Source organism: Vipera berus (assembly GCF_964194415.1).
Source record: "Vipera berus genome assembly, chromosome: 5".
Classification (NCBI taxonomy): Eukaryota; Metazoa; Chordata; class Lepidosauria; order Squamata; family Viperidae; genus Vipera; species Vipera berus.
In genome coordinates this window covers 41,944,285-41,970,048 of record NC_138207.1, presented here as the reverse complement: position 1 = coordinate 41,970,048, position 25,764 = coordinate 41,944,285, and the positions used below count along the sequence as shown (strand labels likewise).

General features: G+C 37.3%; 1 protein-coding gene across 1 annotated transcript in view; it reads right to left on the bottom strand.

The window, feature by feature from the left end:
* Positions 1-2,362: 2,362 nt before the first annotated feature.
* ETV5 (ETS variant transcription factor 5) overlaps positions 2,363-25,764 on the bottom strand; it is a 36,214-nt gene continuing 12,812 nt past the window's right edge. The window contains exons 6-13 of the mRNA XM_081328382.1: positions 20,761-20,890; positions 19,064-19,357; positions 15,681-15,937; positions 12,269-12,331; positions 10,957-11,025; positions 10,335-10,504; positions 4,695-4,796; positions 2,363-4,421 (exon numbers count right to left, since the gene is read on the bottom strand). Coding sequence (XP_081184508.1) covers positions 4,200-4,421; positions 4,695-4,796; positions 10,335-10,504; positions 10,957-11,025; positions 12,269-12,331; positions 15,681-15,937; positions 19,064-19,357; positions 20,761-20,890 — 1,307 coding nt within the window. The 3' untranslated portion in view covers positions 2,363-4,199. The remainder of the gene's footprint in view (positions 4,422-4,694; positions 4,797-10,334; positions 10,505-10,956; positions 11,026-12,268; positions 12,332-15,680; positions 15,938-19,063; positions 19,358-20,760; positions 20,891-25,764) is intronic.

The following is a 25,764-nucleotide window of genomic DNA, read 5'->3' as shown; positions in this document are numbered from 1 at the left end:
ATAAAGTAATAAAGGCCAGATAACAATCTAATAAAGTTCTGTCTTAGGAAAGTATCTAGTATTACAACTGTTGTCAAATTGGGTAGGACAGTTACTAGAATGACACCATGTTAGGGATGCTATAGACCAGGCATATCAAACATGCAAACCACGGGCCAGATGCATCCCGTGCAACCCCCACCCACCATTGCCCGGCAAGGACAAAACAAATCCTGATACATCACGATATGGCCCACGATGTGATCGGTTTTGACACCCCTGCTATAGACTCTCAGTCTCCAAAGTAATTAGTAGGGTACCTAGTGCCAAAATGAGAGTAAATATAGAATTATTTTATAGAATTCTTGAGATCCATGAGATATAGAAATTCTCAAGGCAATATATGCATTATACTATTGGCAGAAAAAAATCTGGTAATTGCTAATGTCTGCATCTTTCATTTCAGGTTCATCACAGAACTCCTTGTCTCAGCAAACAACAATAAACATGTCAGATATTATTAAGAAATCACAAATAAATGAGGCTTCCATAGCTGTCATTGAAACACATGGCATTATATTTAAAAATGCAGAGTTCATAACTTCAACCACAGGTGAATTATATTGAATTCTTTGAAGCCAGGAATGTTGATGTCTTTGAAAGGTTAAATACTGATTCATATGTTTGATTCCCTTCCCTTCCCTGTATTGATTGTTCTTTATATATGGGTAAATCGTTATCATTTTGCAAAAATGACAGCTTCCAGTCTGTAAGTAAAAGGACTCATTATCTTTTCTAAAGTTTCAAGAAAAAGGTCCTAATATTCACAAATTTAAAACTCTTATCTGTACTAAGGTTTATGCTGCTTAGGCCAGCATTTCTTTTTTGAAGGGGTTCTCAAGAGACAAACCACACAGATATATTCAAGCCTATTCCAGTTGCCTAACTTTTTTCAATACAAAGGTTTCAGAGTGCAATATGTAATGAGTAGGCTATTCCTCAGCTGCTCATAGCTGATCAGAAAAGAACGTAGTAAACAAATATTAATCCTTATTGCTTCTGCTATTGCCAGCTTGGTTAGAAAAGGGCAGATGAAAAGCTAGAATCTACTAAGGGCAGAGACAAACAGAGCCAGGAGATTCCTTCAATTAGCAATGGGATCTCTGATGTGTGAGCCTTTAAAAAAGCCAACAGATCACCTCTTTTTGGAATTTGCTAAATAGATTGGCTTTGACTTCCTGATTCAGGACACAGCTAGCCTTGACCTGCTTTTGGAACCTCATTTGTGGCTATTGTGTAGAGCAGAAGTCTTCAAACTTGGCCCTTTTATGACTTGTGCACTTCAACTTCCAGAATTCCTCAGCCAGGCATGCTGGTTGAGGAATTCTGGGAGTTGAAGTCCATAAGTCATAAAAGGGGCAAGTTTGAAGACCCCTGGTATAGAGTCATTCCCTAGAGACCAGCAGTTTTGTGAAGGTATAAGCCTATTTAAAATAGAAGTGATTTGCTACTGAAGCCAGGACACTAGTAAATGCTCATCAGCCCAATAATTTTATAGCTGAGTTTTTAAAATGGTTAGCGTTCTTATTTTAAAGTAATGAAAACTAATCAGATACTGGCATCTGAACCTCCTACTGACATAGCAACATCTGTTAAGTATTTACTCTTGAACAAAACAAGGAGTTTTCACAGTGCTTCTTCATTAGCTACTAAGAAACGGAGAGGATGTTAACCCAACTAAGTGCAAAAGGAATAGCAATAATTTTAGATGACTTGCAGTTAATGTATTATTGTATTAACCATTCCTACCCAATTGCAGAACACATAATTTTGCCTAGCTGCAAAATTATAGCCATCAGTCTGCCCAGTGGCCTAACTTTACGTAAATCATACTGGGTGACCCTGGGCTGGATATGATTATTCAGAGGTATTTTATCTTTGAATTGTCACAAAGATAAATATCTGGGGGACAGTACCATTCTCAGATTTTGCAGGAAGAATAAAACAATTACAGTTTTAAAAATATATTCCAATCATAACATATTTTGGCATGCATGGAAAGGAATCTGTAAAATAAGATAGGAGATGCTGAGGGTTAGTGATGAATGAGATGCCACGGGATAAGTGTTCTGGGAGAATTGCAAAGTTCTGTGGCTGTGATATTGATTGTCCTTGGGAGTTACTTAAATCAGCAAAGTCACACAATGATGAAGAAAAATGACTTGCTGGCTTGACAGACCGCAGGGCAAATCAAAGTAGTCAAGAAGCCCAATCACAAAGATAGTAAGGGAAGGTGGAGGGGGGGGGCTGAAGGAGCAGATCAGCCCATATTTACATGACAGTGCTTGAAACACAAAGCACAAGAAACAATGCTAGCACTGCCTGAACAGAAAGCAAAAGTCCTTTATTGTACACAGTACAGAACATAATGCAGCTTTGCAGGAGATATATAAGCCCTGCTCAGGCAATAAACATTTCACATCAATCCTCAGATTAACTCTTTTTGTACTAGGTGCTCCCAAACCAAATTAAAGAAATTGACAAACAAAAATAACACAGTTAATCCCATTGGTTTGGTTCAGCCCTGGGGCAGAATGGGGGACTGCAGCAGTTTGCTGCTTGCCACCCTGTGCTTTGTGACAGGCCACCTGATACATTCTGGGGAGAGTTGCTGAGTCGTTTATAAAGAGTTTTTTAAAAAAGGAAGTTAGTCAAAAAACCCCCAAGTTATCAAAGCAGAAAAATGAATCCTATACAGCATTTACAATGAAACATGGAGCTGAGATGCATATTAGGCCAAGCACATTACTGGTACATGCCAGCAAGGCTCATAGGAAAGAGCAGAGGGGGGATTTCTGAAAGATCCAGAGAGGTTTTATAAATATATACATACATGTATGTATGTATACTGTACACACATACACTGAGTAACTGACTTTCTCCCCATTCTCTAAATTTTTACAAAAAAAGTTTTATTATTTCTTAAAATCGCCATTCGGCAACAAATATCTGAAAGCGTAACACAACTTAAGTGAAAAATACATCTGTGTACACATGCTTCATCTCTCTTACTTGCAAAGTTCAGCAACAATTGGGGAAAAATAGTTCAGCAGCTGCCAGCCAGCAGTAGCGAGGTAAATGCTACCAAGGATCAAAATTGCTATTTTGGGAAAGTTCAGTAACTGGAGTTGCCTTGTACGGCAGACATGCTGTTCTCTAACAGATAAAAAGCCAAGCAACTCTCCTTTGTTGTTGAGAAGGAACACATTTTGAATGCAGAGCAAGCTGTGTAAATGGTTCGGGGCAGCATCTAGTGCAGAGGCAGACGACAAAGCTGCATAGGGCAGGGCATGCATTTCAGCTACTTCCTCCCAAGCTGCAGCACCTTTAGTATAAATGCGGCCAGAAGCAAGGAACTGCCTTTGATTAGGGGGGAAAAAAGCCGAACCACCAAACATTTGGATTCAAAAGTTGCCCCTTAACCTTGGCAGTTTTGTGGCTAAGCCCCCTTTCCTGACTCTAAAAGCAAGCCATTCACATGCAGCCTTTCAACAGAGAGGGTGGCCTGCTAGATTCAAAAAAATCTGTGTATCTTAAGTGCTGTCCTTTGGACTGCCTTTCTGAGATCAATAATAATGACCACAAAAGAAAAGGAGAAAGACTATTAGAAGAAAAGGTTTTTTCTCAGATTGAAGAGTTTTGCGCTGAGAACCTAGGGGGAAGCTGCCGACTTAGCTCAGACAAGCCAGCCATTCCACACTAAGCCACCACCTCTTCCAAAAAGCCTTTCGTAGCACTGGCTCATTTTCTCTGCAAATTAGAGCCCTTTCCCTTATACAAGGTGGAGTACGAAAAAAATGATTGTTACATAGCATTTTTCCTTGACAATTTGCTAATCACACATAGTCCCTTGGGAGTCCTGCAAACATGTACATCACGCATGTTCCTAGCAGCAGGACCCAGAAGCCATGGCCTTTCCCCCTTGCTCCCCCAGTGCCACCTGCCTAATGTTTTTCATGACTGCAGCCAAGGAATCAAGAATTGGATATCCTATTCACTAGTCATGTTATAGTCAGTTTTGAAGGATAGAGGGCCTCAAAGTAATTTATCTTCTTCTGGTAATATCTGCAAGGAGCAGTTTTATGAACAGAAATTCTTTATAAAAGTAATTTGCCCTTATTTGTTGGAGCTGAAGCCTCCAATGTCACTTGCTGAGCAAGTCAGTAAGCAAAGGCCTCAGCATATGGGAGGCTGCTGCATCGGTCCAGGTCAAGGAGGTATGCGGAATTATCTTCAAAATGTGTCAGAGGTAAGGTGTCGTCTTCATTCACATGGCAGTCCGGTTCAGCTTTTAAAAATGGGCGTTGATTGTCAGGGAAGGCCATGGAAAAAAGGGCATCAGGATCACAAACAAACTTATAGACATACCGCTCTCCGGCCACCTGGAAAGGAAAGGAAGATCCTGTTAGAATACAGATAAAGAACGACAGAGGTGCAAAGTAGCCAGCCTTGCTTAACTTCCTTCTATCCTTTCCTCCCAAATAAATGTAAGCTGCTTGTTTGGAATGACACCAAGGAACAGTATGCTGGCAGAGTTCATTCAGTCAGACAAACAGAATAGGAGGAAAGCTAATCCTAAAAAAAGCCCACATTTATGTCAAAAACTATTTCCATGTAACCACACTGTTCTGACAGTGTGGATAAGACTTCTTTACCTTTTGCATGATGCCTTTTTCATAGTAATAACGAAGAGAACGACTGAGCTTGTCATAGTTCATAGCTGGTCGATTTTTCTGAATTCCCCATCGACGAGCTACCTAAAAAGGTGAAAAATGCAATTATGAAGCTGTTCAGAGTTTGCCAGTTCTAAGAATATCACTGAAAAGGGTTAAACATAGGGATGGGTGTCAAATGAAAAATGTATTTTGTTTAGAACCTGAAATGAACAGATTGTATCTTGGAAATTCTGCTGAACTAAGACCTGTCGTCTGTGGTTCAGCAGACCTAATCCAAAATATTTTGGTTGTTCTCGTTTTCAGCCAACACAAAAACTGGATGTTTTTATGTGGTAATATGGAAAGTTGTCTTGCCCTCCTCTTGCCTCCATCCCTGCATGAATTTTTTATCTAGTCTGTCTTCTGATCTTCTCAATACATGTTTCTAATTGGATCTTTGGTACCAAGTTTTTAAACAGAAAAAAATAGCACTGCCAATAATACTAACATATTCGAAATTATTTTGAGAGAAAGCACTAGTTCTTAGAAAATATCTGACATGAGAGTGATCACCCCAGCCCCCAATCTCTTTTGAAACTTGCTTGTGGTTTCTGAAAAGTCACTGAGAACTATTCCAATATCATTGGTCAAGTCATAGAGCATTGACCAAAAAAGCCATTAGCATGACATCTTTTATTGACTGCATCTGAAACCACAGCTAGTCAGACATGATCAGGAAACATAACAGAAGAACAGAGAACCTAATGGGTTGCAACAACATTCTAATACTACTGTGCAGCAGTAATATAAAGGGGATTACTCATTTCAGCTCTTTGTGAGCGGGATCTGATGACATAATCTGGTTGCCAACCAACCTGCTGTTTCCCAGGGGATTTATGGAACTGACAATCAGTCAGCACTCAGAGAAGATTAATAGGATTTCCAAGCACTAAGTACACTAAGGCAGCCTACGTTCACCTGAGGCATTGCAAAAGCCTAAACAAGCAATCTCAACCAAATACATAGAGTGTTTCCAGTGACCTTAACAGCTCTACAGATAATTATGTTCATGTGATGTACTGGTCGGATTATCTTTCTCCATGAGACCAAAGATAAAATGAAAGAAAATTCAAGAGTGAATTAAATACACATATTATCATCAGAGAAAGGAGAATTTATTTATTGAATGTCCTACATTATTGCAGTTCTGTATATAGCAATTCATGTATCTCCCACAATACATTTCCTTATCTATTGAAACATTTCAAATAAAGCCACAAGAAAAGGGACATGAGAAGTGAGAGCTGGTTTGTATTTCACATCTCTTTCTCTGCCCCCATCCCAAACTTTGCTTTTGCTCATTCATATCCCAGAGGGGCAAATACAGTCAATAAATCTAGATACATTGTAGCATACATCTGCTTTTTTAAGCTTAGAGGTTTAAGATAAACTCTAAATTTTCCAGGTCTGAAGTATGCTTGCTAAATTTTGCACGTTTACATAAAAGCTTTTTGCACTGCAGATGCCACACACATCCAAGCACTCCTGTAGCAATTCTGACACAATCATGTTCCAGCACCAGACTCTGACAATTTAGATACTATCCATTTTAACAGTAGTTTTATTAAAATGTATAATTACAATAAAAATACAAACAAAAAAGAAAAAGAAAAAATAGGTGCAGAAGAAAACTCAGAGAAATAGAAAAGAAAAAATATACTAAAGAATTGATGATTATGATATAATCATCATCATCATCATCATCATCATCAAGTTGGAAGGGACCTTGGAGGTCATCTAGTTCAACCCTCTACTCAGGCAGGAAATCCTATACCATTTCACTTTTTTATAAATGTTTTATTGATTTTCTAGTTTTACATTTAAGTATTCAAAAAGCAACGTGGCGGCTGGGCCAATCGATAATACAAAAGTATCTTCAGTACAAGTTTCAAGCTACTGCATCAAATTTTTCCTCTTTTCCTTTTAGTATTCACTGTCTCCTGTCTAAACTAATACAATTCTTATTAAATCAATTAAATAAAAACGACATTCTTACATTTATCAATAATTTTGGCTTATACATATCATTATTTGAACATTCAGTCTTTATAGACAATCAATGTCCTAATTAGTTTTCCCCAATTTTTAATTTCCTGTTAATGTTTAACTTTAACATTCAGTATTTATAATTTTCAAATTTTAAATAACCAGTTGCCATTATCACAATTTATCACAAAGTCTAATATTCAGAATACACATCTTACCTATTTGAATATATTCTATTTCTCACCATCTTGCATCAACTAATTAATAATACAGTATAACATTCTTATTAATTTCCAAACATCTTAAATTTAATAACCAAATTTTCTCGTTCAACATCAAATACTTCCTTTTTCTCTTAATGTCTATTTATCTCATATTTAAGCTAATAGTTTTTATTATATCAACTAAATGAAAACATGTTTATTACGTTTATCAATATATTTTTAGCTTATATGTATCTTAATTAGCTTTACATTCAATCTTTATAAACAAATCAATATTCAGATTTAACTTTTAATATTTATACTTCCAAATTTTAAAATAAAGTTTTCTTTATCTCAGTTCATAACAAAATCTAGTATTCAAAGTACATATCTTGTCAAATCAAGTATATTCTATTTTAATCCTTACTAATAAATCAAAGCCCCAATTTTCTTCAGACTTATTCTAGCTTTCTTTCTTTGCCAGCTCGCCTTCCATATCTGTGCTTTTAAATCATCATATAGATCTCCCTCTATTATTGTATATATAGTTTGAAATAAGAAAGGCCATCCAATCACCATTTTTTTGAAGGGGCTAACAAATTGTCTATTTTTCTTTCTTGGCATAGTTGTCCTGAAGTGTTTATTTTCCCTTCGGTCTGTTCTTCTTCTTGATCCTCAGGTTTCTTCTGGCCTATATAGAAAGTCTTTTCCATTTTCAAAGTTGTCAATCCCTTTTCTGAGTTTTCCGGTAACTGTATTTGTTGATCAGTTAAATCTTCTGTCATAGCATCTGATTGCTCCACTTCTTCTATTACATTCTGTGTAGTTAATTCTTTGGTTGTAATCAAAGTTTAGGTTTGTATATCTAGGCTGACATCTTGTTCTTCTCTGTAGCCTCTTATTTCATCAGTGGCTTTAAGAATAGTTTCATGAATTGCTTTCAACATAAATAAAATCTGTTCCTGATCTTCATCCATGTTCTCTTAATGGTGTGATTTAAAAGCTTTACAATCAGAGAGTGAAAATAATTTTTATCACTGAGTATAGAACACAGCTGGGCTTCTCACAGCTGACTGCCAAGTTTACAAAAGTCTTATCTATAGTCTTGGCTAAAAGCCAAGTCTCTTCTAGGCAATAACAGATTGCAATATCAGGTTTAGCCACAAGATGTCGCCCACATGTTTAGGATTTTTTTTAATCCAAGATTTTTATAGTCCTTTTTCCAATTTTACTTCTTTTTTTGTAAATAAAAACCCAAATCTTCAATAAGGATAGGAAATCTTTTAGTCCTCAAGTTTTAGAAAGATAAAAATCCAGTTAAAATCATGTTATTGTTTCAATGTTTTAAACTCCACTGGATAGTCAGTCGCTGCTGTTTTTAGAGGGTGGGTTAGAATTTCTCTTCCCTCTCCACAGGGGGAAAAATACTTTGGGCAGCTTATACAGGAGCAAAAAATAGGATTGAAGAGAGGTTCAAATCTCACCCTGTCTCATCTGCACTGCTTTATAGGTGCCTAGTGGTAAGTTTGACTTTGGCTGTCTACAGCCTAGTGATGAGCCATATTGCTATGGCTGGTCTTTCGTCTGCCGGTTTGGAGGGCTGCGCGGGATCGAATGAAAGGGCTACTGCCCTCCTGTGATCAAGCGGGAATCCCCTCCTTGCTGGTCATCCCTACAGGGTGACTTTCGACCCTTTCCAGGGTCCCCCAGTGAAGTGAAAACAGATGTGGAAGATGGAGCTTGCCTTCCAAAAATCCATGGCGGCTGCAGCAGCAAACCGGAAGTCAACCCTATACCATTTCAGACAAATGGCTATCCATGTCTTCTTAAAAACTTCCAGTGTTGGAGCATTCACAGCTTCTGGAGGCAGGTTCTTCCACTGATTAATTGTTCTAAGTGTCAGGAAATTTTTCCTTGTATAACTTTTCCCTTCATCACAACTAGTATAAACAGTTTTAATAACTTAGCACCTTCTCCTATAATACAACAAATGATGTATTATAGGGTTCATTGTTCAAAAATAGCCTTCAAAATGTCCAGTGTTAAAAATATTTTGCTCCATTCTGTGAAAGTCACAATTTAAGTGTTCTTCTCCTTTAATTGTAATCTTTAGTTACTCTTGTTCCCAACCTTCAAAGACCCATCCTATTGGTTTTTTTTAAAATTCAAATAAAAAACATTTGGGGATAGATTCTTATAATTAATTCCAAAACCTTATTTCAAATTTATCTGGACCCTTGATCTATTTGCAACTTTCTAAAATCCAGGTTTTAACCACCTTTTGCTATTTAATATTTAAGTTAAGTCTGACTACAGTTTGAGCAAGGGGATCCAGGACAATTTGTCACAGCAAACTCACCACAGCCATTTCATCATGGCTATCCTGGCATGACTATCTCACCATGGGACAACCCATGTGGGATCATCAATGCGATGTTGTCCGCTACTGTTTCTTTTACATTATTTCTATTATTGTCAATGGAAGTAAGGTTGAAGAAACAGTGCCAGATAATATTTATCACATTGAGTTATCCCACGTGGACTGTCCTGTAGCAAGATAGCCATGGCGAGTTGTCCTATTCCATGAGCAAGATGGTAATTTCTTCACCTCCCAGAGATCCAAACCCACCAGGGACCATTAATGATGGTTAATGGTGTTCTTGTGGTATTACAAATACCTTATACAGAGGTTGCAGATATATTTCAGAATTAATGCCATATGCATTAATATACATTTTGCTTGGTTCAACTGCAATTTTGTTTATTGAATGATATAATCATAATGGTGAGATAAGAGAAAAGTCTGAAACTAAAAGATAATTCAGTCAATTAAGAGAGAGAATTTCTATTGGCAAATATTCAAAGCAGTGCAGCAACCAAATCATATCCTCTATATTTGACTTAAGATATTCTGGAGAAGACTGAATAAGCAGAGTCACATGAAGACAGAAATGTCCTTATTTGCAACTTTTCATCCCGCTATTCCTGTGGAAACTATTCATAATGAAACTGGCCATTTGAAAGATACTTCTGAGCTAACAGAACAGATAAATCTACTTATGCAGGTTCAGTCTTATTGAGGTACAGTATTCCTTAGCAGTAATAAAACACTCTGAAATACTATAGGAATGCTAACAAAAGTTCTGTATTGCAGCAATGTGGAAAGAAACCATAAATTCTGCAATATGTAGAAACTATCTCCATATCTAATTACTTTTTATGTTTCAGTCAAATATAGCATCCTTCCCCTGAAATGTTGGGAATACAACAGAATTGGCAAAAGGCTTTGCAATGTCCTTGGCTGAGATTCAACTTGGCCAACCTCTGATATTTGACTTATGATGGCTACAACCATAATGGTGATGTAGAGATTTTGTTTATTTGTTTTTACCTCTTCTGGCTCAATCAGCTTGAATTCCATGCCCCTTCCAGTCCAAGCAATGAAATGAGAATTGGCTGGGTCATCCAGGAGGGTGACAAGAAACTGCCACAATTGGAGAGACCCTCTTCTCTGATAAGGAGGCCCTTCCCGATATACAGTGGGTTCTTGCTTCACTTTACCTGTTTGCAACAACACATATCAATTAGAATTAACACGCTAGCATCTCCACCATCAGCTCCTGAAGATTCAGGCAGTTAAAACAATTTCAGTATTTCTACAGAAAGCCAAATGTATGCCTGGCAAAGCTGATTGGCAATGCCTTTTTTTGCATATACTATGGTGAGATGTCTGTTAGTGGCTGAAGATGAAAATCTTTATGCAGCTGGTTAGCAGCACTTTTTCTGTGTGGTGCATCATCAAAATAACAGAAAAAGCTTTAACACCAAGGTGTCCTGCATTTCAGCAAATGTACCCATGATCTGTAGATATGACATTCATAAAACAAATGGGATGCATACTAGCTACTATAATTCAATGGATTTAGGCATCTCTAACAAATCTTAATAAATAATAACACCAATTCTGATTTTCAACTACAGCTATAGCTCTCCACTACATAGAGTGCCTTTACCTTCCATTCTTTCTGGTACAACACAAGTGTCATCAAAGTACAGTTGGGCATCTTTCTCATAGGAGAACCCTGGAAAAAGAGAAGACATATTCAACGGGTGTTGCTCTGCACTCTCTCTCTCTCACCCACAAACACAGACAAACACGGAGTAAACTCTTCCATTAAGAATAGTTTGATAGATAGCATCACTTTGCTTGTTGGCAGCAATAATATTCAGCTGTTCACTAAAACTGAAAGGTAAGGCCTTGAATTTATCTGCAAATATGCCAGCTGCTATTTTTGCATTCCTGTCCAGAGAGTTGGCTTGCACATAGCTGGATTCACATGTTGGTCGCAAAATGAAAGTGTAGAAAAGCCAAAGTACTTCCAAATCAAGCAAGCTTACAGAACCTTGGGGCTAAAGTACTTCAAATAGAGAGCATCACCTACATAGATTCTGCCCGTCCCCAGTCTGCTATTTAGACTGGGAGAAACAAACAATACAATCCATTTCGGCAAAGCCCACTAATGTTATAAAACGTATTTATGGCTTAACATTCCCCCAAATCTGTTCCTACTAATTGAATTTACCTGACCTAAACAGCTTCAATTAAGCTGTTCTAAAAAGAAGTAACCTTTGAAGTACTCAGATTGCATTAAACTTGCCAAATATCTAAATAGCTAAAATTGAATCACTCCAAAACTATGTGCAGATTTCTGTGGAGTAACTTCTACATATTTCCTGTATGGCTGGCCCAATTATGAGTACTAAGACAACACTCTTTCTCTCCCCACACCCATCACTTCTCTTTATTTCTAAATTTTCTACTCCACCTTTTATTTTATTTTTTAATAAAGTCAACATAAGAGACCCTCTTATGTAGTCTCTTATGGTGTGGGCGATGCTACAGAAAGAAAATGTTTTGTTTTAAATTTTCTAAATTGCAGTTGCTTCTTTTACATGGCATCTCCCCCCTCCCCCATCTAAAATGGAATTTTATGTATTCAAATATTTGTCATGTGCTGTTTTTAATAGTGTATAAATCACCAGAAATGAATTACAGTTAGAATGACATATAAATATCATTTATTAATTTGAACAATACTATTGCCCTAAGACCAGGAACAGTTTTCTTCACTGAAAGCAAATCATGTAATATCTCTACTCAGAGTAAGCCTTAAAAGATTTGTCCACATTTGTCCACCGGTAACAACGCATAACCAGAGGTGAGCAACATTCCCCATTCTCTTAGTATTTGTATAATTATGTAGAACTCCTTATCCTATATTACTCTGAACTGTGCTTTGTGAGTATATCAATGTGACTGCTTACCATCATGGTTGTTGGGAAAGTATCCCCCTCCTGTAGCATATGCTGATTGGCAGTTAGGCACTTCTAAAAAAAATGTTGAAGTCCAAGTGAATTCCAGACTAAATTATACACACTTCAATTCTTGTTCAAGTGAAGTATTGAGCAAAAAAGGCTGCATATATAAAAACTATAAATCTAAGCATTTCTACTCTAGTTAGAGAAATAATATTAAACTTCATTATCCAATTCCTAAGCATTTTTCTTAATATAGCCTTCATCCAAGAAAAAGTTTCCTGTGAAAATATTGATGTGCATATTTACTTGAAAGAAAGCCCAGTAAAAAGTTATATGGTGTATTTCAAATAAGAATGAATAGGACCACAAAGTAACACTTCTGAAAGATATGAGAATCAACCAAATTCCAACCCAAAGAAATGGAATGAGACAGTAGGATAGCCTGGCTTTCCAAGTTACATCAGGCAACCCACCTGCCCAAATTAGTACATGTTAATTCTGATGAACCTTCCCTTAGACTTGTATTTTTAAAATATTTTTTAAAACTTTGTGGCATCAGATACGTTTTGAATTCAGCCATGTTCTGAAAAGATCTTTCTCTTACCATAGTATCTCCATTCCCACCCCCCACCCCAATATTACTTGTCAGCTGTAGAAGTACATGAAGATTCAAATTATTAATAATCTAATCAGGCTAATTGGTTTGTTATATCACTTGGCTAACACATAGAATATCTGAGTGGCATTATGGCACAAATAGATGTTTGAAAGCAATTCTTGTAATTAATAACTCATATTTTCTCAACACCAATGATAATAAAATTCCCATAATCTCAATTTTTACTTAACGTTCCTCAGATGCCCGTAAGCTCTTCAGATAAGCAAAGTTGTAAAAAAATCCAAACCAGAGATGTGAATATTTAATAGTGAAATCATGTTTCAACTTTCCATGCATGAACAAGAAAAGCAAATGAAGCTGTTTTTATGCAGAATCAAACCACTGATTCATCTGCTGTAATACTAGTTTACTTTAATCAGTATTGCCTTTTCAAGCTGAGATCTTTCCCATTGCCTTTTATCTGATCCTTTTAATTAGAGATGCATTTTATGCATCTGAGGCATGCATTAAAAACTGGACTTCATTCTTTCCCCTAATACTTCCATATTCTCTGAGTATAAAAGTTTAGACCTCTGATGAGAAGTATTTGACCTTCTTCCTTTGTGCTTATTTACCTACTGGGATATTGCAATGAAACATGATGAATCAATATCTAAATAGGGAATACCTTGGATCTGTGAACAATAAATAATACAGCCCCTTGAAAATCAGGTGTGTCATATTATTCCTGGAAGTGGTAATGCAATCTGTCTCCCTACTGCAGCTGTCTTTCCACAGAGGGCAAAGCCTCCTGCATCCCTTTTCAACAGCTTCCCTAGAAGAAGTATTTATGAACCTGCAGAATAGATTGGCAAACGGTATTCAAACTGCACATTTAAAACAGAGGCTTCATGTTTTGCATTCCACCTGACAAAACATGAGAAGCAGGGAAAGAAGATAAAAAAAATCCTTTAACTTTAGATCTTCTGCCATCTGTTCCACTTAGCTTCTAAGAATTCCTGGTATTTTTAGACCTAAGGAGATTTGTAGCAATGTAGTCAGCTTTGCATCAGGAACAGCTGCAACTAACACCTAACCAGAATTCCTTCCCCATCCCCTTGACCCAAGGTGAGTGTTTAGGAGCAATCCAAAGTCAGCTGAAAGTTCAGATATATTCTATGGCAAACAGAAGATGGAAGATCTTTTGCACACAAATGTGCAAAATTGCCTGTCTCCTTTTCCTTCTTGGTAATGGCTTTTCAGAGTAAGTCTAAATCCTGCTACATCTGTTGAATGCCTCTTTTCACAAGATAGAAAAATATAATCTTATATTTCAACTAGGTTAACTGCTGCTACAAAAACCAGCTTTTCTTTTTTTCCAAAAACAGAAGGGGGAAAATCCAATTCAACAGATGGAGAAGGAGGTACACTGACTAGAACAAGTATATTAGGATAACAACTGTTTTTTCTATAGTTCTCTATATTATTTATAAATATGAATCTACAATAATTGGAGCTGGCAACTCAGTTGTTAAGCAAAGTGGTTACTAAGTGAAATCAAGACTATGCTTATGATCTTACTTCAGCTTTCCTTTGCTTTACAGATATGGAAAAGTTATAAATGCAAGAACTGGTTGCAAAGTTACTTTTTCATTACTATTGTAACTGTGAATGGTTGCTCAATGAGTCAGTCACTAAACAAGACTATCGGTATCCCTGTCTTGCAAGAATGAGAGAAGCAGCAGCCACTATACTTTGAGGAGCTCTGGCATGTACCATTCATTTGGTGGAAAGCAGGCAACAATATTGCCTTCTATATTAGAAATCTTTTTTCTATTATTGGGATAACACTGAGGTTTGGCTACAAAAGAATGCATATAAAAGAAATGAATATGGTGAAAGATGGAAATAATTAGTAAAAGATATCATGGTGATGAATACAGGATGGAACATTATTTTTGTGTAGTGTCAAAGGTGAATCTTGAGGAAAATAGAAAAGAAAGTGAAAGACAGAAGAATAAAATCAAGAACAACTGCAGGAAGAGAAGGTAATGCTGAAAGAAATTTATTCAAAGCTAGAGTAATCTAACAGAATAAATAGAAGGTGGATGTAAGGCAAAAGGATGTGGCAGCTATTTTATACAAAATGAAAAAAAGTTTACAAAGTGCCACAGAAATATGTAGAGCTATAATTATAGGATGAAAATGATTGCTTAATGATAAAATGAAAGATAATGTATACTGTCTATACAGTATAGAGAAATATTTAAGATGTCACCAGAGAGACCATGGAATGGCTAAGATGAAAATTTTCAATTTTTTTTAAAAAAAATTCTGTAGGTGGTTGAAGAGGGCTAAACAACGAGCCCTCAGCAGAGTGAATGTCACTGAGAATAAAAGTGATGAAATGATTTGGGATGAATCTAAAGTGGGAGAATCCTGAAAGGAACAATTTAGAGATTTGTTTTGATTGTCAAGATGTCTTGAAAAGTAACATAAAATTTATGCTATGTTAGTGTACAGGGAAAAAACATTTTACATGCCTGTAAACTACATGAATTTGTGTATCTTGGTAGAATGTTTCTAATGATGGGAAAAAATGGAAATAGTTTTAAGATATGCAAATGCTGGTGGGAAATGGCGGTGGGTCCATCAGAGGAAGAAAAATGGTCAGTCCTTATATTAATGGCGCAACATGATGTATTTTAAACTCCATTAGCCAACTGCTGAACACCAGTGATAGAAAGACTGCTTCGTGTGCTACAGATTAAGGACAAGTCTCTTTCATGTAACTTGGAGGAATTCAATTTTAATGCTCACCTGAATCAATGCAGTAGTCCCTGGGCTCTTGCTTGATTCCCATTGGAGTCTGGAATCCATGAGCTGGGGGGCCTGGAATACCTGGTACCCCATGATCATAGAGTGGGTCATGGTACTCTTGCTTGAATCCCTGAGGAGGATGGGCAGGAGGAGGGATAAGAGGCTCTGACATCTGCCGGTGGTAGACAGGGCGGTTGTCTCCAGAAAGCCCTGGCTGAGGATATGGGTGGCAAGGTTCAGACATCTGCCTCTGAAACCTTGATGAGAATGAAGAGAGAGAAAGAATTATCATTACGGTTAACAGAATCCAGACCTACTAGAGTCTCACTTCTGATTTAAGTTACCCACGGAAGAGTTTGATAGTGAAATGAGCAGCATCTAAACTGAATAAATAAAATGCTGATTAACATAGGTGCACAATGCAATTTCAGCTGAGGCCCTTCATAGCCCACTTTTAGTAATAAGAACCTGGTGCAATGTAACAACAGCAGCTTGTTGTCTCTGAAAGAAAAAGTGTAGATATAATGGTAACATGACCAAATGGAGAACATATAACTTTGCCTTTACTAAAGCTGCTAAATGGACCATTTTGCGGGCAACCCTATCTTTTTATGTTGGTTTTCTCAGCTGTAAATTTGACCTAACAATTGTCTGTTTTTAAAACAAGAACACATAAAAAGTACATATAAATACTTTTAATGAATTAGCACAATAAAATATAGGGTAGTTACAACAAAAGCTGTACACTAGTACAGAAAAGGCCTGTTGTAAGGGACACTATATTTTGCTCATTGGCTATATCTGAGGGGCCTAGATTGAAAAATGGGGGACGTCTCCTGAAAAGTCTAGAAAATTTCTTCCTTCCCCAGAATCGTAAAACTGATGCTTAATGTCATCCATTTTACTGTATATACCTGTTTTATGTGATACACAGAAAAATATTCAATGATTATACAAATACATTCATATTCAAAAGAAAACAAGGTGGAAAAGTAGATATGAAGCAGCAAAAGATATTCCAGAATTTGATTGTCAATTTTCCATGAAAGAAAGGTGAAAGGAAAAGGCCCCAGGAACTATATTTTTCAGTAATCAGGGAAAAGATGGATAAGATTTGCCATGAAAACATCCTCTTATCTCGGAGTCAAACTATATAATAAGATACAAGATAGTTAGATTTTCAAATTATTTATTTACTTTTCCTCTCATCTTGTTTTAAAACAAAACCTGGATGGTTAATATTTGATGAAAAGCGGCTGAGTTGGATCAAAGAAGCAGTATCAAGAGAGACAACTAAATTTTCAGGCTGTGCAAGGGAGCAGAATCAAGAGAAATGAACTAACTTATCTGTAGCAAGCATGACCTTCATCTGCGCAAACATGTCTTCGTTTAAAGGAACAAGCAGTTTGTTTTTGCCAAAGGAATAGGAAATGATAAGTTTGATGATATGCATTTCATTTCAACAAACAAGCATGTGTCTATATACTGTCATTCCAAATTTGCATAGCAATTTATAACAGCTGCTAATCTGCCTCAAAAATGAAGGATTAAATGTTTTAGCTGTCACTTGGTGCAAAAATTATGTCTGATCCAAAATGCTCATGGAATCAATCAGATACACAGAAGTTGCATTCATATGCACCAAGAATTATTTTTATTGTTTGCAAATATAACCAGATGCTTCACAAAGCAAAATGCTGGCATTAAAAAAAGTAACATTAGAATGTACGTATTTGCAAAAAATATGTTCAGCAACTGCTATCTTGGTTTTGAGGAATCTAGGTGACCCTTAGTGGAGACTAAACAAATATGCAACCAAAATCCCAATACTCTTGGTTCTGAACTCCTAGAGACTACAGCAGTAAACTGGCACACCCGTTCACATCCTTGCACCTTGAAAAGTGATTGTGATCAATCAATTTGTTTCCCAAGCCTCCAGAGGCACATGACCTTAATTTAGCTTTGAAATATGACCTACTGCAGCTGACAGGCCCAGATTATGCTACTTCCGATCTGTGTCCTTCTAACCTTCTCAAATGTAACTCTAGAACTGCACTGGTATGCTTTCTGCAGGAAGAGGAACTTCCAGATGGAATCATGCCGAATAGCTTTAAGGTCATTGGGAACTCGCCTGGGAGATACGGGTGAGAGTCTTAAAAGCAACCTGAGGTCCTGGCAATAGAGAGGAATCAAATTTATTTAAGGAACTTTGATGGAGATTGGTCATAAATATGAAAATGCATTTTTCTGGAAGTAATCCCATCTTGTTAAGTTTTAACATGTCTTGTCTTTCAATTACATGTTAGTGTAGGGTATTTTGAAAACACAGCCTCATATTTGGATAAGAATATCCAAGTCTGAATCACGGAAATTGTCAAGCAGACCCAAGTGGAAAAAAATAGCGTAAATCACATGAAAAATCTAACAGTAGTCACTGTGCTTTTTAGTATTATAGTATTAATATGTTTTGACAAACAAGAAACAATATTTTAAATTATTTCAACCTGTTTGATTCTCATTCTGAAATGGTGAAGCCTCTTGAAAGTTTCACAGAAGGACAGGCTATAAAAACATGCTACATATTTTAAGTGGGAAGATTCAAATATTAACTAGTAAATATTTTATAAGGTCAAGATCACATTTTCTTCTGATAGTTATAATAAAATAAAGTAATAAATGTAGTAAATTACATGTAATGCACTGTGTATAGTGAAGAAAAAGACCAAGGGTCCTTGATTAAAATGATCTATTCAGAATGTCAGCCACTTAACTCTTCAACAACCTCAGATTATATATATATACTGTCCAACACAATAGTTGCCTTCCTCAAGTACTGAACAAGGAAAAGAAAGTACAACACATTGATCTGAAATTTGAATTGATTCCATTTTAGATGTGTTTCCCAACTTAAATGAATCACAGTGAACATTCCTGAACAATCTGGGAATACAGAGATTAAAATGTGTGCATTCCCACAGTAAACAATTTCTGGCAATAATTCAGGGGTTTAAGCAGTCCTGATGTATCAAAAGAGTACAACGCTAACAAATCAGTTTCAGTTTTACTCTCAGCCTTAGCATCTCACTGGGTAATTTCAACCAGTTTACCCTCTCATAGCCAAACCTGTCTCAAGGAATTGTTGTGGGCAAACTGGACAAGAGAACGTGAGGAAGATGATCTCTCTCTCTCTCTCTCTCTCTCTCTCTCTCTCTCTCTCTCTCTCTCTCTCTCTCTCTCTCTCTCACACACACACACACACCATTTTGAACACAAGAAATGGGAGTAGAATTAGCAAACAAAATAGGATACTTCTGTCAGATCACAAGGCCTCTGAACAAGACAAACATTATCCAAGTGGGAGGGAAAGTCATCCCCCCCTTTACCTGTGTTCTGTTGGGTACTGGTTTTCTGGTATTATCTTTGGCATCTGGATAGGCTGATGAGGTGGTCGAGGTATAGCAAAGGATTGCTGCCTTGATTCCTGAAGAGGATGAGGGGTGGGAGGGGGAAGAGGAGCACCCTGCAAAGGGCCTGCTGGGCTGACATGTGCAGAAGTCTGCACAGGTGTGGCGGGCAGAGGTGGGGGCGGAAGGGCGCCACTCTGAAGTGCAGGTGAAGCTGGGGTAGCGGGTGGAGTTAATGGCTTGAACCCAGTCGGGGGCTTCCTATCATAGGCACTGTTCAGAGAGCAGAGAAAAAAAGAAGAGAAAAGAAGCACAATTTAAGACAGGCAGGAACCATTTACTCAGCTTCAGCTTCAAGTCCTTGACAGTTGGGGCTTGTTTGCATTTCATGGTTGTCAGGAAGTTAACAGTTAAGGCTGATCACAGGCCCAAGGGAATCTTTGTACTTCAAGCAAGCGACAAACAGGCTGAGTCATAGGGCTCATTTTAAAACACTTCTCTCACAATTTTCTTAGGCATAATTGTAGCTTCCGATTGTGTGCATTCTTTTCTTTCCTACAGAAAAAAAACCCAAAGTGCCTTCCCTTCCCCTTTGTCCCCACCTTAAATAATTAAGAACCAATTCTAATCAGGAGAGCAAACAGGGCTGATACCAATCATTCTGCAGGTTGCCCTGGTGCATTTCCTATCCCCACCAACATGAGCATGCACTCATGTACACTCATGTGTGAAAGTCTTGCAATTAGTTGCAAAAAATAAAGGCAATTTAAATGTGTGGCAACGTATAGAGTCATTGCTATCAGTATGAACAAGAGTGCTAGGTAAATCAGCTATTAAACCAGTAAATATTGAAATTATTTCTTGGGTTATAGCAGCTCTCCCTAGCTTAATGGCTTTTAAAAGTGTTTAATGCTACTTTGGGAGCTGCCACTAACATACCTGAAGAGCAGTAGGTTGAAGGATGCTATTTTAGAATATCGGAAGCATCATGTCAGAACAGATTTGGGGGTGGAAGATGTTCCAAGAAAAGCATACGGTTAACAATGTGAACAATTCAGGGTAAGAACAGAGTTGTTACAATTTCTACCCCATCGAAATAGCTTCCCATTACTCAAGCTATCTGATTTGAGTTATACTGCATTGGAAGAGGTCACGAAGGCCACAGGAATCCAAATCTATGCCCAGTGCCTTACAGCTTACAATAGGCACTAATATCAAGTTGCAAGTAGCTTTCCAGGTAAATAATTAAGCTTGTAAGGTTTCAGGAACAGCTCCCCTGGGAGCTGTTATACCTGTCTTGGTATAACTTGCCAAAGTAGTGGTTTCAAATTGCAAGATAAAAAGGTCAGAGTCTACTGTTTGCAGATCCCCCCCCCAGAAATCAACTAATTAAATGTTAAAACAAAGTTATAATAATTATCTTTAAATTATCCAAGCATACAAAAAATGCTATCATGGGGCCATCTTGCCAAAGCAGTACCAATACGATTTTTTATTTTCCTGGTCCAACTCTCTTTCAAGTGTTTTTAATCATTGTTGATTAAACTGTTGATGTAATTGATTAATATTTTTAATCAATGGATGGAATTTCTTTGATTATTCAAATGGGTCTGATTCAGTTTCTAGGCACTCTCAATCATTTAACAGTGTTGCTTTTGCAAACTGATTCTACATACCAATAATTGTAGAGGCACTTTTCTCCATAGTTAGCACAGAGCACCTGCTCGTGACTACAGGTGGACAGCTCTGAAGATGGGCTATGCAGTTCTCTCTTAATCTTAGCTGGTGGCGGCGCATGAAATACCACTGGATTAAAAACAATGGAAGAGAATCAACACATGTGTTATAAAGTAGCTACATGGTTTATAATTTAAATTTCTATAGTTATCATCACATACAAACAACCAGATGTTACTTATAGGTCCTGAGTTACAGCATATATAGTATATCTTATATTCTTACTTTAAAATTAGAATCTTACAGGAGTGCACATTTTAGTTTCTACAATTATAAATGACATAAAATTTCTTCATGTTAACACCCACAAAGAAAAAAAAGTGCTGAGTAGCAGCAAACAGATCTAGTTGCAGCAATATGAAAGGAGATGGGGAAAATAAGGCTACTAACGAGAATTAGGTTGGCAATTGTCCAGAATAAAAAATACTTTTGACTTCCTATTCCTGATATTGCCCTAGTTAAGAAAAAGGGAAACAACGATCACAGGATTGTGAACACAAGAGAATTTGGAATATGACAGTGTATACTTTGACACTACAGTTAAAAGCAAATTTGGAATGAAATTTCAGTAGAACCATGGAGTTCAAACATCTTTTCCTTCTAATGCCAATCCAGCTTCTCAACACAAAGCACAAACTGAGTACTACTAGAAAATAACACCACGCTTGACTGCAGCTGAGTATTGGAGGAAGATTAATAGTGGAAAACAATGGATTGAATAAACGCACTTTGAACAATTTATGCAAAATATTAAGCTCTAACCTAACAATGAAAAAGAAAATATGTTAAGTCCACAAATTCCAGTACTCATAAATAACACTTTATTAGGTACATGGATTTTTGAGATCACTGTAGGTATGTGTGCATACATTTATTTTTTTAAAAAAAAAACCATATGGCTGCTTATCTCACAGAAAATGACTGGGTGGCATACAACCAACAATTAACAATGTCAAAGCTGTTTAAAAACTTTTTTAAAAAAATGAAAGATTGTGGGAGAGAAACATTCACTTAAACACAGTATAACCATTGCACAGGGTGTTCTGAATGCAATATAGCTCTGCACCTTCTATCTGTCTTTATGCTGATGTAACAAAACACTGTGGAAATGCCAAGAGATCTAACTGATTTGGGTAAGTGCCTCATTTGCTACCGAAAGGAAGAAAGATGCTGGCAACTGCATCTTTCAAATAAGGTATCCTGACATTCCCACACACTTCTGAGAGGGAATTATTTTTCACAGCACTGACATTTCTAAGCAAGATTTGACAAGAGCAATAATCTATCTATGCCAAGTCTGGGAGATCAATTTCAAAGTAGGAAATTACCTGATTAGGAAGAAACACCTTGCTTCAATACTAGTCATGACAACTCCCAGATTAACTGGTTCTAAAAATACACAGCTCTGAATTCAACAAAAGTTTCCATGGGACCAGGTTTTTTTGAAAAGTACTTTGAGCATGCAGATCACTACATGGACAGTGATATTTTAACGCTGTATTGTTACACAAGACAGTATGAGTGCCAATGCAAGTTGCATAAATAGTTTCTTTATACTAAAACTGCATCAACAAAAAGCAGGCACACTAAAATCTATTATGATAGTTACTAAACCAGGATTATGTGGCTTCAGCAACATTGGCAAGTCAAACTGGCAAGGTCCATACTGTTTGTAGCAAAGCCTCTGTCAACAAAGGAGATAATTTGTTCTCATAGGGGATCAGATTCTTTATTTTAGCAGGTGGCTATTTTAACAATGCATTGATGTCTCCTGTATATTAAACAAATTGTTGTTCTGTTGGTGCTTGCTTTCCCCTACTTATCATAGAGCATAGCAAAGATGGTCCTATTGGGCAGCATGAGATCATGTGTTTGGGCATACTGATAGAGAGCAGATGACCTTTACAGCATGTTTCTTTCAGGTTGAGCCCTTTTAAGTACAGGTTTATACTGGGGTGTTTTGGTTTTTTTTTGGAAACATTCCCACCTAGGCAAGTGTAGTGTACACGTGAAGAAGTGTAAACTGAATCATGTATACAGTCACAATCTATGTCTGGAAGATATTTTTGAACCCACATAGATTGCAGAATTTGATATTATGTAGCTTTATTTATGAGGTGACAGTGAATACCTCTCACTTCCTTAAGGTGCTATTCTCCAGATGCTTTGAACTTCAATTCTCATCAGTCTCAGTTATTAAGGAACCCAACCCCAATCCCCAGGAAAACATCAGATTTGCCATCATGTTGGATAGGAAGTTGTTGATTTAGATGCATTACAGCATAAGTAATTGTACTCTAACAGCAGCTCTAGAACAATAGCCTTTTTGTTTCAAGGAAGGCTCTTAAGTGCAAACTTCTATAACTACAATACAAAACAAGATGGAAAAGGAACATGCCTACTTAGATTGATGCCAGAAATTAGCAGAGGACATGTGAGTCTTGCCTGCTTCTTCTCAATGCAAGTTAGCATTTGGCAAGCACCCATGGAAAGATGATGCACATAGCATCTCTGACTATTCATAATTTATATGCTGATCAGCTGTACTCTGCCATTTAAGTCCAACTGGGATTTGTTTATGCACCAATCTGAACACACCCTGAAAAATTAACATTAAGTGTGGGGGAACCAAAGAAGGCATTTTGAGGCTTGGCCATTGCCTGAATCGTAGCAAAGGGGGAAATGATATTTAAGACCATGGGAAAGGGAGGTTGCCAGGGTGAACAGTCCAATGTAATTACTTCCATACCAATATTATCAAAGTATCTCAAGAAAATACTCATACACACAACGTACGATTCAGCTATGTTTTCACACATCAGTTCCTCAGCACTAGATTCATTATGATTCCAATAGCTGCTTTTGATCTTAGTGGCTCTCCTCATTTCATACCAGACCTAATTATCCTTAGAGGAACTTGTCCTCAGTGCTCCTCCCATGTTTGGAGAACAACTACAAGGCAGATTTATTGTGGTACTGGAAAAAGCCTCAAGCCAAGAATGAATTGATCAAGCATCTAGCTGGATACATTTCAAAGTGGAAGTAATGCTGTTTTTTCTCTCACAAGAAAAAAATGTTTTACCTGAAATGTTGGTTCAGCAAAAGGGAAAAAACCACACTACATACTACCTACCGGTATGTACTATTCAGTCTATTAAACTACCTAACTCACTATTGTATATATGGAATGGGTTCACGTGTTACACTACCACACCAGAAGATTTGCTTTTGACTTTGTGGATTGTGTAAGCACAGCTAATATGGTTTATAAAATATGAGTTGTGGTTTACCTCACATTGCAGCCTAAGCAGTTTTAATTTATTCAACAAACCATTGTTAAGTAAGATTTAACACAGGAGAGGACAAGGCTATAATTTTGGAGTGGCACCAAAGGCCACAGGAAGCAAGGGAATGGCACAGCTATAGGAGACAGGACCGAAATTTTTGGCCTTCTTTCAGGGATTGCTTTTGAAAATTTAAAAACAGATAGGCTAATCTAATAGATATTCTAATCCAGGGCTTTTCAACTTTTTCACCCATTGTACCACTTTTAGGATAGGGCAACATCCAAGTACTACCAGTTGCCTAGCAAGGTGTCAAAAACTTGATGACCAAAAAAAAAAAAAAAAAGAAAAAGGAAAAAAAGTGATGAAGTACAGGTAGTCCTCGACTTACAATAGTTCGCTTAGTGACTGTTCGAAGTTACAATGGCACTGAAAAAGTGCCCCCCAAGCCACAGCCAAGCAAGACACCTGCCTGCCCGCCTGGCGGCACTCTTCCTACTGTCCAAGTTTTTCATTGTTGTGAGCATTTCTGTTGAGGATTGGCAGCGGGGGTGGGGTGGGGGGTGTTTGGTTTTTATTCCCCCCATCTGCTGTGTGGTTGCAGCAGGTTTTGGTTACTTCACATGACCCTGGGACACTGTGACCATTATAAATATGAATCAGTGGCCAAGCATCTGAATGTAAATCACACGACCCTGGACATTCCAGCTGGATATTCCAGCAACATTCCAGCTGATCGGTGCTTCTTCTGGGCTCAGAAGCGTCAGGATCATCGCCGAGCTGCAGCTGGAGCCTGGCGCTGATCCTGGTGCTTCCGCTGAGCCCTGACAGCCCTGCAGCTCCAGCCATCTCTCGCTCAGGCTTGTGTGGTGCTGCCACCAGTTCAGCTCATTCCCCTCCCCCACTACCACTTTTCTAGGATGGTCGTGTACCACCTGCCAGGTGCCAATGTACCACAGGTGGTACCCGTACCACTGGTTGAAAAGCCTTGTTCTAAGCTATTAGAATTGCCCATGTCAATTCTAATTTGTAGAAAACCATCTCTGTCACCCTGACTGCTGAATTTTAGTGACACAATTAGGGAAGACACTGAAAAGGCACAAATACCCTGGAAACTTGCATATAGCTTCTGAATTATGGGTCCAGGGAATTCTAGTTCAGTACAATATGTGAACCAAGCCCCTGAATGTTGTTTGATTTTCAAATATTCAGATAAAGGTTCTCTTCCTAGCCCATCCAGAACTGCAAAAAATTTAACCTGGAAATTGGTGCATGTAATGATTGTAACCCTTTTGAATTATCCAGGTGTTTAGAGCATTTTGGAAAAAAATATTTATTCAATTTTTTGATTTGGAAGCACACTCTCCTACTTCAGTTATTCAGTTTCTAAAAAACATGAAAGCTAGCAAGTCCAGGACTTAGTCTGAATCCTTAAAAGAAATTACATTCCAACTTCTATTCATTCTATAGATTTATTTAGGAGATTTTCAAATTATGCGTGGAAAGAACACATAGTTTATTTAGTATTATTTTAATCCACCTCAGTATTAATGGACTCTAAGGGGGATAAAAGAAAATCAAATACAAAAGCAAAAGTAAATTCTTACTGTAAAGAGTAAAATTAATATCATTAAAAGTCATAGTAACTAAATTATACTT